This window comes from Leptidea sinapis, chromosome 19 (assembly GCF_905404315.1).
Source record: "Leptidea sinapis chromosome 19, ilLepSina1.1, whole genome shotgun sequence".
In the NCBI taxonomy this organism is placed as follows: domain Eukaryota; kingdom Metazoa; phylum Arthropoda; class Insecta; order Lepidoptera; family Pieridae; genus Leptidea; species Leptidea sinapis.
The window spans coordinates 8,412,694-8,426,398 of record NC_066283.1 but is presented as its reverse complement, the minus strand read 5'-3'; the positions used below and the strand labels follow the sequence as shown (position 1 = coordinate 8,426,398).

Here is a 13,705-nt window from a genome sequence, read left to right as displayed (position 1 = left end):
GGGACTGAAGGGTCATTTGGCGTCTTACATCCATCAATTTCAGGGTATAGTCTGAGATTTTTCCGGTTCTTTTTGAACGGCTGGCCTTGAACAACCCAGCCGTTTGGACAGTTGCCACGAACCTGTTGTTATAATCGTCCACGTATACGCAGTCACCGAGGCATTTGTAGCGGGTTTGCGATTCGAGTTGAAAGTTTTCGGGGTTTTGGATCTGGATGGGTGCGGGTCAGAGGGTAGACTTCACCAGTCGAGACCGCTCTAGTTTTGGATTGATATTCAATGTGCCTCTTACTATGCGGTAATCACTCCCAGTTTTCACTGAGATGATCACGGAGACATCATTGAATATATGTCTTTTGGTCGACATATGGAAGTCGATCGGGGCTCATCCAAGTCCGTTTGCGTTGTTCTGCCTTTATGAAGAAGGAGTTCATTATATAGAAATCCTCCTTCTGCATGAAGTCAGCCTGCATCTGGCCTCGGGCGTTCCGATTTCCATAACCAAATTTCCCCACTCACAACTCATCACCGCTACATTTGCTCAGTTTTGCATTGAAGTCTCCCATGACAACGTTAAAGTGGGTCTTCGGAGTGTGAATGACTGTGGAGATGTCCTCATACATGGCCTCCACCTCGTCGTCTGAGTGTGTCGAAGTCGGAGCGTAAACCTGAATGACCTTCAATGAATACCGTTCAGTAATTCTAGTATTAGGTTCGCTACCCTAGTCGACACGCTCCACACCTCAGTTACGTTGTTGACGAGAGATTTGTGAACGAGGAACCCGACACCACCCTGAGACAGTTGATCACCCTCCCGGAAGTAGAGCATGTGTCCGGAACTTAGGATTATCGAGTCCTCACCCTGTCTTCGGATCTCAGATAACCCCACGACATCCCATCGTAATCTGCTCACAGTTTCCTCCAGTTCCTCCAACTTCTCGTCGGTCCGCAGTGTCTTGACATTGTATGTTGCCAGGGCCAATGGTCTTCGTTTGTGGTAGCGATGCCGCACCCGGGAATTCTTAGCACCCCGTCGCTTATATGGCTGCTACCGTGGCCACCACGAGCGGGGCCACCGGGGACTGGGAGCCGGGGCCTTATTGTGTCTTTCATATTTCTTGGAGGGTTTTTTTTTGCCGTAATCGCCACGCTTGGCAGGCGGGTTGGCGATCGCAGTAAGTGGTGGGCTCTTGACGAAGGTTGCTGCTGCCAATCATCTGTTGTTTGTATCCCTTTGTCGCCTCTTACGACACCCACGGATGAGATGGGGTGGTGCTATTCTGGTACGACATCACACGAACGGGTTAAGTAGTCGTATGCTAATACATTCTTCGAAACAATCCCCGTAATAGATGCGGTGGAACTCACACAATGAAACAAATTTAGACTGTACAATACAAGAATAATATTTTATAGGTATACTAGCTGACCCGACAGACGCTGTCCTGTTGACAGAAAAAAATATGGTGTAAATATTCGGGATAATGTAGTCTAAAGCCATCGGAATTGTGTAATCAAATTTAATGAGTTAAAAATGAAACAAAAACGTATTTTTTAATTATTGTATAGTATGTAGTAATAAAATGATAAGGATTAATATCGTTATTGTGTAAACAGCTTTTAGATTTAAAAAGTCTTATACTTAATGGATATAGTATGTTATCCTTATAGATAGAAATTGCCACCGTGGACTTTTTTTGTCTGTAGACCTATATAAAATACACGATTCCACTATAGGTACATTACTTTGTTATATCTCGAAGGGTTTAAGCAGCGTCTTCGTTCAAAGCTCCCAGATGGCTTATTTTTTCCATCAAATACCGTCAATATATACAAAAACTTAACAAACTATATAGTAAGACCTTCCTCGAGAACGACGCTATCCAACGGTGAATTCATCTTGAAAATCGGTGCAGTAGTTTTTATGTTTATCGCGAAAAGACAGACAGACGCTGCGGAGAACTTTGTTTTATAATATGTAGTGAGTATAACGACATAAGATGCTATTTTGAAATGACATAATAAGATATTATCTTGAATACAAATTGTGTCAATGTAAAATGCAATAAATAAATTTGATACTTGATTTAACTTTAAACTAATATCAAATTTAGTTGCTGATATTCTGTTATGTATTATTTGATGTAATCTTAATTGACACCAGATAAATTTGTTATTGAGTAAACTGGGGCAAATGCGTTTATTTATCAAAACGACCTTATTATGGTCTTAAAATATAGGCTTACAAAATAAACTGATCAATCAGTTTTGGTTGTGATATCATTGTAAATACTTGTATTAGACTGTGGTTGAAAATCTAGTACTTAAGAATGCGAAAGGTATTTCTGTTACTACTCTTTGTTTTGGCCATAGCTGCATTGGCAGAAAGTAGATCAAATAGGTAAGTAAATTGATTAATAATTATTGTCATCATAATTAATATAATCGTTGAATTGCATGAAAACTACAAAAAAGAAGGAGAATTATATGATACATTTTTTTTTATGGAAAAGGAGGACAAACGAGCTTACTGGGCACCTGGTTATAAGTGATCCGCCGCCCACATTCTCTTACAACACCAGAGGCATCACAGGAGCGTTGCCAGCCTTTAAGGAAGGTGTACATTTCCGTTATTTGGTGCCGGCTTTTTGTCAGCCACAGTTTTTGGAAAAAGTTTTAATTATTTTTATTTAATCGTCGTGGGCGTAAAAATGCATTTAAATATTACTTGTTAAACTTTCGCGCGTAATTTGACGAAAACTGTCAGTTGATTATGTAAACAAATGAAAAAAACTACGTTTAAAAAACCTACTTCAAAAACTGAAAAGTACCTATCAAATCATTTAAAATTTAATTAAAACACTTTTACCTTTAATATTAATAAAATGCTATTATTTATATGTGCTACCTATTGATAGATTTTAAGTCGGTACCAAGCCCTAAACAAAATAAAACCTAATATTATAAGCAGCTTACTTACTGTAATTATTTAGGTTGTATGGCCACGTGTGTCCGCTGCGTTGTTTTGTTCTAGACGAAGCTATCCCGCTCAAAGTCACGCGTGGCGAGTGTAGGTACTTACTGTTACATTTGGCTTGGCACCGACTTCAAAGCTGTCAATATGTAGCACATACAAATAATAGTAATTTATTTATACTAAAGGTAAAGGTTAATTTTTAACCTTAAATTTTAAATTTTAACCTTAAATAACACCTTAAATTTTTAGTTTTTTGATACTTTTCAGTTTATGAAGTCGGTTTTTTTAAACGTAGTATATTTTTTTTTTATTTTTTAACTTTTTAGTGTCAGTTAATAATTATAATATATAATCAACCTGAATGAAAACTCTTAAAAAACCGTACAACAATTATATCATCGAGGTAAGCAAAAATTTTCACAAAAAAATATTCATAAAATGAAAACTACTGGGCCAAACTATGTAAAATTTTTATGGAACCAAATGGCATCTCTACTACATCGAACTAAAACGAAAGTAATCGGCGTACATACATAAAAAAAATACCGATCGAATTGATAACCTCCTCCTTTTTGAAGTCGGTTAAATATGTACTGTAAAATATTTTTTTTTGTCTTCATCTTTGGAGTTGTTTTCATGGCTTAGTGATGTAATATGGTAAAATAGTGAAAACTTTGAAATGAATCAATATATTTTTTTTATTTTATAGACTGAAACTTAATAAATTCCGACTACTTATTGCCTAGGCTAACTCAGTTATATAAAATTTGATTTTTTCATAAAGAGTACAATACCTTATTATTTTGCGCTGTGAAAGCATCCCCAAATTGATGCGAGAACTAGGATTTTTTTTATGGAATAGGAGGACAAACGAGCGTACGGGTCACCTGGTGTCTTAACACCAGGTGATCACCGCCGCCCACATTCTCTTGCCACACCAGAGGAATCACAAGAGCGTTGACAGATTTTAAGGAAGGTGTACGTGCTTTTTTTGAAGGTACCCATGTCGTGTCGTCCCAGAAACACCGCACAAGGAAGCTCATTTCACAGCTTTGTATTACGAGGAACAAAGCTCCTTGAAAACCGCACTGTGGAGGACCGCCACACATCCAGACGGTGGGGATGATATCCTAACTAACGGATTTGTTTACTTATCCTTTTAAGCAATGGAAATTACCATAATGTCACAATATTAACTCACAAAAGTACTAAGTATAAGCGTCTACATTACATTAATGCATAAGAGTGGTAGATAACTGAAAAAATAAATATTTTCGCTGTGTATCTCTTACTCCAACTGTAAATCCTATTACTCCACTGCTGAATATCTAAATGATCGGACAGCCTGGGACTAGATTGTGATTATTTTATAGCGATAGAAATGACTGTACAATATTGTATATTTTTATTGAAAAGAGCGCAATAAGAGAATGCTGGGAGAGTTTCTTGCGCCGCTTGTTCACTCTCAGAGCGCCATTTGTTTCCGAAGCGGTAGTAGTATCTAGTAGCTATTAGAAATGACATCAAAAAGAATTCTAAAGGAATCAATTTTGAGAAAATAAATGCCTTTTATGCCTTTTATTAAAAATATCGAAATAAAGTCTTATATCTAACGAATTTAATAATAATAGCTATATAATGAACAAAATGGAAGGACCGATTGTTTAACGATCTTCAGCCATCGGCTGGATGAAACGTATTTTTTGCCCAATTACATGGCAAAAATACAACTTTCTATTTGCAAGACTGTTCGAAATTTTAATAAAACCTTTGATAATTATTTACCTCCTTGTGATAATTTGTTCCATTTTTAAATTACGATAGATATGAATTTACCGCTTAGTTGGCCGCTAAACCACGACATCTAAATATATAAAATTATTCTCGTGTCATAGTGCTAAACATTGAACTCCGCCGAAACGGCTAGACCGATTCTCATGAAATTTTTCATCCCCCTAAATGTTAAGGGTGGTGAGTCAGCTAGTATATTCATACAAATTTTGACAGCCACTGCTCGCCTGTTTTTGGCCAGCAGATATAGCAATTTTAATTTCTAATCTCGATGAAGATTGTCAAAATAATGCTAATTTATTTAAGCATGTTTGAAAAAAAATTATATTGAAAATTTGTATCTATATGTTTTTAATTAATTTAAATGATTATAATATATATGCTACTAGCTGACCCAGCAAACGTTGTATTGCCGATATTAAAATCGCGATACAAAAGTAACTGTTGATCGTAGATGGGTGAAAATTTGAAGTTGTATGTATTTTTTACTACTGACTCATAATCAAACAAATTTAAAAAAAATGGCAAAAAAAATGGCGTGGACCACCCTTAACATTTAGGGGGATGAAAAATAGATGTTGTCCGATTCTCAGACCTACCCAATATGCACTCAAAATTTCATGAGAATCGGTCAAGCCGTTTCGAAGGACTTTAACTACAAACACCGCGACATGAGAATTTTATATATTAGAAGATTTATATTGTTATAACGCAATACATTTTTAATAATATGTTAAATTATTTTTTTACAGAAAAAGCTCTCGACGGCATGATAGCGACGAGGTAATTATTTTTTCCCTTTAATTATCATGTGCACACATTCTCACATAACATCACATATCATATATCTCGATAGCGAATAATACAAAATAAGAAAGCTTATCTAGAGACTACATTGAAAAAAAATGATAATTAAATATATTTGAATAATCTATACAAATAAATCTGAAAAATATTTTTTATGAACGATGCGGGACTCGAACCCTCGACCTCTCGCGTTCTGTGCGAGTGATTTCCCAACTGAGCTAACCGTTCGAGTGACGTATCGTCATAAAATCTTGTATGCTTTGGTCAACTCTCAGGTTGTGGCTCCATCTACAGGATCTACTTTACAGTTGACAACCTGCTGAACCCTAGTATTTGCATATTAGGAAATTGACTTGAGAATATAAACTCTTGCAAATATAAACAATATGTTATATTTTTTTTTTAATTATAAAATTTTGTTTCTGCTGAGTGAGAGTTTAAAAACGTAAACGATTTTACGTCTTTATATAAAGCTGTAGAGACATCCATAATAGATAGTTGGAAAGATCTTGATGAGAAAGTTTAGTTTGGGGATCGTGATAAAAAGCTATTTAGGTTCAAACGTTACCCATAGAGTATTATTGAAGATGAGGTTTGTTCACTAGAGCGAGCCAACAATGACCATTTTTAACAAATTGGTTTGTTCTAACTACCATTGCATATGGGAAGGAGAGCACAATTGTAGTGCCGCTCAGACTTTTTGGGTCTTTCAAGTATCCTGAGCAGCACTGCATTGTAATGTGCAGGGCGTATCAATTACCATCAGATGAACGTCATTCTCATCTCGTCCCTTATTGTCAGTTTGATCCATCTACCACAAGTAGCGCCCTTTCGTTATAATAAATATGTATATATATGTATATAATCTGAATCTCGGAAATGGTACCAACGATTTTAATGAAATTTAGTATACAGGTAGTTTCGGGGGCGAGAAATCGATCTACTTAGGTTTCAATTTTAAAAAATGTAGTTTTATCCGTGTTTTAATGAGAAACTGCAATAACATTAGAATACAAAGGTAAATTTCGCCACCATATACAAGACTATAATAGCTCAGATGGGATATTATTTTAGCAGAAAACCCCAATTCGAACCCAGATGTCTTATTAGTTTATTTTTGTTCAATTTTTATACATTCTTTAAAATTCGAGCAAGACTCGGTCGTTCAGGTGCTAGTTGCACCTGGACTTTTTAACATAAAAAATTAAATCCAACTTAAATAAGTATATAAGTTATATTAAGTGGTAATAATGTCAAGTATAAGTAAATGATTACCTACATAATATAATAAACATGAGAGTTCTGACATACTTTAGTTAAACATGATACATTAATACGATAATAATCGTAATAAAAAGGTTAAAGCTTAAGTCGTAAGATAACAGTAATTGATCACTGAATGACGGACTGACCCTTTTAACTTTAAGAATATTGACCAAAACTATACTGTTCTAAACAATTAGGGCATAGTTTCTCAACCTTATTTTGCTCACCGCCTACTTTGAGAAAATGTTTTTTTCTAGAGTATTTTCATGCATTTTTTTGCCTTTTTAGACTATATTTTTTAATCTACCCACGCCCTCAATCTGCGCCATCTCAATGCCCCCTAATTTTTTCTGGGTCTTCTACTGCCCCCCCGAAAGTCTCAAACGCCCACAAGGGGGCGTTATCGCCCACGTTGAGAACCTATGAATTAGGGGAATAGAACTATGAGGGAGAAATAAACTTTTGCTTATGGTGTTCACTACAGCTGGTAACGAAATAATGTAGAGGCGCGGTTGTCGAAGAGATTTAAAAGTGGGCAGATGGGGGGAATTCCGAACCAATGAGTCCATTCTTCGGGAGCTCGGCATCGAACAGAGACTGTCCACTACCGTACAAGCTCGCATTCTCACTTTCTCCGGGCATGTATCGCGACGTGGAAGCGACTCCATAGAACGCTTAGTAGTGCAGGGTAAAGTCGAGGGCAATAGACCACGAGGCAGGTCCCCGATGAGGTGGACGGACCTAGTGAGGCAAGCTGTCGACGGTACTCTGCATGAATGCACGAGAAGAGCGGCAGTTCGCGACGAGTGGCGTCGCATTGTGAAACAGGACGTGACGACCACGACCACTCTGACAAGAGTGTAACGCCGAAGAAGAAGAAGATGGGGGGTTATATTCACTTTCAGTTCTCACACCTTTTTACCTCACATATTCAATAATATTGGCACTTTTATTGTTTTAGAGTAACAGCAAGCAAAATTGCAAGTCCGATGAGTCATCTTCCTCTTCATCATCGTCTTCGTCATCATCTTCATCATCCGAAGAAGATAATGATTGCAACAAGGTACAAATAATATATTTAACTATACATACATACTGGCTGGTGCTTGGACTACCGAAGACAGCAAGTGTCGTAAATATGTCGGTCTCAGTGAGTCATACATCTTTGTGCCGTTTGGTGTCGAGACACTTGGCCCGTGGGGCCCAGATGCGCGGAGAATGTACAAAGCATTATCTTCGTGCCTCAATAAGGCTACTGGAAACCCAAGCGCTGGCAGCTATTTCGGTCAACGGATCAGTCTAGCTATCCAACGCGGAAATGCTGCCAGTATTCTTGGTACGCTTCCCCGTAATGATAGTTTAATTTTAATGTAATCATGTTTGTGTGATGTTTAAATACATACATACGTGTAAAACATAAGTATAATATTGGTTCTATTTTATAAATTCAAAATTTATCCATCGAGCATTAGTATTACACAGCAGAAAAACACTCAAATTTTGTTTAGACTTTTGAGTGTTAACGGTACGCCGAGTTCCTTGGAGCGAGGATGGATTGCGACCCTAATGAGTAATAATGATGAAACTGCCTCACAACTTATACCTGCTTGAAAATTCTGTTTCGACTCGTGCGAATTAAGGAACAAAGTTGACGATACGTTGTTTGGGTCCCGTAGGAAACAAGTAACTCTTATATATTCGCCATATACGATTCTGTAATCTTGAAAAACGCCAGTAAAAAAAATTAAAACTTGAGAACAATTTCCAACCATTTTTACGCGATAATTCCGTAATATGCTGATTTTTGTGTCACGTTTTGTTCTTGTTTTACGAGAATTATTGTTGATTAAATTCACATAACTACTAATACACCGCTACTGTTAGTACATTATAATCGAGCATCTTTAAAAATGCTATTAGAAGAGCAAAGTGGAAAGAAATAATAGTATAAGCTAAAGGTCTGTTTTCTTATTATGACGTGGAACTACGATACCCACATACATGCAAGTTACCAATAACCTTCAAAATTTAAAATTAGTTAATTTTGTAACATACGCTTCGTGTTAATTTACGTTGATATTAATAAAATACAAAATACTTACTGATGATATGTGATCCCAGTGTCTTTCTTATTTCTTGAAGTACTATTTTTACAAAGCTTTACTACTCAACCCGGCATTTTAGTTTCATTTATTACAATTATTACTACGCCTGCGTAATCTAGTTGGAGCGAAGCGGAGACCAATCCCTAATCTAAGACCGACTACACTTTACAATAATTCCTTTGCGATATTGCTTGTGTGGTAAAGGTTGCTATAGCATACATGACTTTCTTAATGATACCACAGATTGGGAATGGAGCGACCTGTAAGTGTTACTTTAATTGTGAAACATATTTTTAATGAAAAAAAAAGCCCGCTGAGTTTGTTGCGCCCATTCTTCTCAGGCCTGAGGCATTCATTTTGAAATGGGTGGTAGTTTTTTGTCTTTCAATAATTGGATTTAACATCCTATTTTGAATAAAAATATTTAAATTTGAATTTGAATATGTCAAACTTTTTTTTTCTCACTTTTTTACAGTCGAATAAAAGGGGCAAACATGATACCTCCTCATCTTCCTCATCATCCTCAGAAGAAGACAGAGATGACTGTGATAATGAAGTAGACAACGATTCTGGGTACCATGTAAGTTAACGTTATATAACGTGTTGTTCTCTATCTATCCAAATTTTAAAATGGTTTGTGAACGACGTGTAAACAAAATTCTTCCCTTAAATATATTCGAGGGAAGTGTTGACTGGTCTATGAGATGATTGAGCAATATGCATGGGTGCGACTACAAGTGGTTGGATGATCCTCCATCGATCGAGAACCCGAGAGAAAAGAAGAGAAGAGACATTTGCATTAGAAAAGATATATTTCCCTTTAATGAAACAAATATAAATATTGGATGTTCGTATAATACATTTATATATTTACAGTGTGTTTAAATTGATGAATCCATGCTAGAAGCCTTTATTAGTCTGTAAAAAGCTTATTGTACTCAGTAAGAAGAGATAGTATTTCTTTTTTTATGATAATAAGGGCCGAGACGTTGAGCTGATGGTAATTGATACGCCCTTCCCATTACAATGCAGTGCTGCTCATGATTCTTGAAAAATCCAAAATTTTGAGCGACACTACAATTGCGCTCGTCACCTTGAGACATAAGATGTTAAGTCTCCTGTAATTTCACTACCTACGGCGCCCTTCAGACCGAAATAGGCACCGTTGTGGTACCCATAATCTAGCCGGCACCCTGTGCAAAGGAGCCTCCCACTGGTAAAACCACGTCAAGCCACGGCATGTAATTATATAAGGCGCCAATATTGTTCCTACGTTAATGTCGCCAAGTACGTAGTTGAGTACCACATTGAGTACTGTTCTCACCTCTGGGCGGATGCTTTCCAGTACCAGCTTCATCCATTTGACCGCATACAACGAAGAGCGGCTCGAATCATCGACGATCAAGTCATCTCCGATTGGTCTAATTCTTTGGAGTTGCGTAGAAATGTAGGATCTTTCTGCATCTTCTCCCACATATATATCACACGAGCACATTAAAGACCTTTTAGAGCCTGATGAACCTTAAAGACCGGCAACCCATCTCTTTGCCTATAGCATATAGGATATCCATAGGCGGAGTCGACTTCTATCGAGTCCTCTTTTGAGAAAGTCGCATGATGGGGTAACATGAACCTTATTCATTTTAGCACCCAGAAGACTCAAGTTTGCTCGCTAACCACAGAAAAAAATATTTATCGTGTTACCGCTCTTCAACAACACGTCCCTTAATGCCTCGTCTAATATCGGAATACTGGGTCTCAAAATCTCAAGCCATTACCAATTCAAATTGGGGGTCATACTAGAGAACGGCAATTCTTCAATCCAGCACACTTTCTATCGTCCTACAAAATCACATAATATGTATGCTCTTTAAAAAATATTTCGTAAAGTTGTAAGAAATTCCTGATATTTCTAAACTCAACAATAAGTGATAGAAATTTCATAGCCATTCTTTTAGATTTGTATAGATCGGAGATGGATAGATTACCGTCGTATAATGTATTCAAAACATTTCAGAAAAGTCAATTAATTTAGGGAAACTAACCATAGGTTGATAGTTTGCATATTTTTTTATTTATTTTTGAATTCTTAGGCTTATCTATACTTAGACTTTACTCACGTAAAACCTAGCTGAGTTTAAGTGTAGCGTAATCTATGATAACGTTTTTATAGTCAATTTATTATTAGGCAGTTAGAAAGATTAGAGAGTACACGAATGTTGCGACCGCGACCGCTAGATTAGTGTACTTCAGTTATTTTCACAGCATTATGACGTACGGTATTTTACTATGGGGTCATGCTGCCGACATTGATATAGTGTTTGCTCTGCAAAAGAGAGCTGTTTGTGCTATATATCAGCTTGGTTATAGACAGTCTCTCAAAGAAAAATTTAAAGAAATAAATATTATGACTCTTCATTGTCAGTACATTTATGAAAATTTAATATACGTTCACAAAAATCGTCACCTTTTTATAACACTAGAAATAAGGGATTGCTTGTAACTAATTCTAGTAGGCTTCATAAGATACATAATAGCTTTAAGGGTAAATGTATACACTTCTATAATAAAGTCCCAGCCACTGTTCAGGCATTATCTATAAATAAATTTAAATGTTTTATAAAAAAATCGCTCTATCGTAAATCCTATTACTCCACTGCTGAATATCTAAATGATCGGACAGCCTGCGATTAGATTGTGATTATTCTATAGCGATAAAAATGCCTGTACAATATTGTATATTTTTATTGAAAAGAGCGCAAAAAAAGAATGCTGGGAGAGTTTCTTGCGCCGCTTCTTCTCTCTCAGAGTGCCATTTCTTTCCGAAGCGGTAGTAGTATCTAGTCGTTATTAGAAATGACATCAAAAAGAATTCTAAAGGAATCAATTTTGAGAAAATAAATGCCTTTTATGCCTTTATTTACATCTGATATTATGCTGAGCCAGCCCAATGCAAAAACAAAGTTTTCGTTTTATCACACTCAACTAAGTTTTACGTAAGTAAAGTCTGAGCAAAGTATAAGTACGCTTTATAGATCTCAGCCTCAGTATTCCTTGTATGGCGTAATTGATACTTTGAAGCAGATTCAGAGATTGTTGAAATTCATGAAAGTTGATTTTGTTTATGCTATTTCCAGTTTTGGCAGAACAACATGAACATCACACAAACACCCGAGTAAACCTGATATGTTGAAATATTATATCGTTGATATTTAAATTGCAAGAGCTGAGTCGTATTGGCCCGATGTGCATTTTCCTCGTGTTAAACGAGTTTTTAATATAATAGCAGTAAATCATACGATGTTACGCGTTTGCAAGTCCGGTATGGTGATATTTTGTCATGACCTTATTATCGATAATTTGACTTTCATGAGAATATTTTTTATTGTTATTATTTATTAATTTAATACAAATATAAGGTATTTTTATGGTAATTTTAGTAGATAAAATTTATTATAGTTAGGTATTTTGCCAATTTCTATGACTTCGAAAAATTTCATTGATTCACGGATTGATCGTAAACCTTGGTATGTAGATGGAGCCACAACCTGAGAGTTGAACATGATATAACAAGATTTTCTAAACATGCGTCACTCGAACTCGTTGGCTCAGTTGGTATGAGCGCTCGGACGGAACCGAAGACGCGGGTTCGAGTAACCCATTGTTCATAAATTTGGTAACAAATTTAATTTGAAGTACTACTTGAATTAAAATAATAATAAGCAATATGTATCCTTTAAACTTAATACCATCATAACCAGAGTTCGCGATGAGACCCCATGCTACGCTTTTCGAACATGACGCATGAGCCAGAGTAACTTCGTACAATATTATGAAGGTTATAAAATATAAGATTTTATTATTTTATTTAAATTACACAGGTTAAAAAAAGCAGGCATCTTAGGAACAAGAAAGATTGTGGCAATCGAAAGCATTGAAAAGGAAAATTCTGCAGCGTTCAAAATGGATTAATCGTTTCTTAATTTAATAACACAATTTTATCTATTATTATAATGGACAATAATGAAATATATTTCGTTTTAAAATGTTTTGTTTTATTTCTTTCTTGTCATATTATTTTTGTGTTTCTTCTGAATATGACGATAAACGAGTTAATGAACGTAACGTCTTGTAGTTAGTATCAAAGAGGATGTAAATACTACGTAATAAGAGGCGGTACTGCCTGAATAAAATTACAATTTATTCTAGTATTTAGTATGGAAGCGTGCAGTCATTTGACATACGTTTGAAATAGAAGTAATTACAGTTTGGTAATTGGTGACGCAGTATCCGGCTAAGTTTGAAAGCGAACAGTTTTCGGATATCTCCGTCTTATTTTATGGGAAAAGAGGACAAACGAGCGTACGGGTCACCTGGTGTTAAGTGATGACCGCCGCCCACATTCTCTTGCAACACCAGAGGAATCACAGGATGACAGGAGCGGTGCCGGCCTTTAAGGACGCGCTTTTTTTTAAGGTACCCATGTCGTATCGGCGCGGAAACACCGCACAAGGAAGCTCATTCCACAGCTTACAAAGCTGTGCGTGAAAGAAAGCTCCTTGAAAACCGTACTGTGGAGGACCGCCACACATCCAATTTTTTACAAGATTATACCCGTCATCTTTCAATCTATCAATGATGGCACGTTTCATACAATCGAGTCAATCGCTTTTTTCTTAGAGAGTTTTGCTAGGCTGGTTAGTATTACAAAAGATATAAGATAGATAGATATTTTGGTATATAACAATGAGCGGATATT

At 36.3% G+C, this 13,705-nt stretch overlaps 1 protein-coding gene across 1 annotated transcript; it reads left to right on the top strand.

The window, feature by feature from the left end:
- The first annotated feature begins 2,264 nt into the window (after window positions 1-2,264).
- On the top strand, window positions 2,265-12,992 carry LOC126969786 (putative uncharacterized protein DDB_G0271974). Its single transcript, XM_050815350.1, has 5 exons — window positions 2,265-2,401; window positions 5,521-5,551; window positions 7,803-7,904; window positions 9,422-9,526; window positions 12,828-12,992. Exons 1-5 carry the CDS (start codon window positions 2,331-2,333, stop codon window positions 12,882-12,884), a joined length of 366 nt encoding a protein of 121 aa, XP_050671307.1. The 5' UTR covers window positions 2,265-2,330; the 3' UTR covers window positions 12,885-12,992.
- The last annotated feature ends 713 nt before the right edge of the window (window positions 12,993-13,705 follow it).

Coding starts and splice junctions, on each gene's coding strand:
- LOC126969786 (XM_050815350.1), top strand. CDS start 2,331: ATGCGAAAGGTATTTCTGTTACTACTCTTTGTTTTGGCCATAGCTGCA. Junction 5,552..7,802: donor GACGGCATGATAGCGACGAG/GTAATTATTTTT, acceptor TTATTGTTTTAG/AGTAACAGCAAGCAAAATTG. Junction 7,905..9,421: donor AAGATAATGATTGCAACAAG/GTACAAATAATA, acceptor ACTTTTTTACAG/TCGAATAAAAGGGGCAAACA.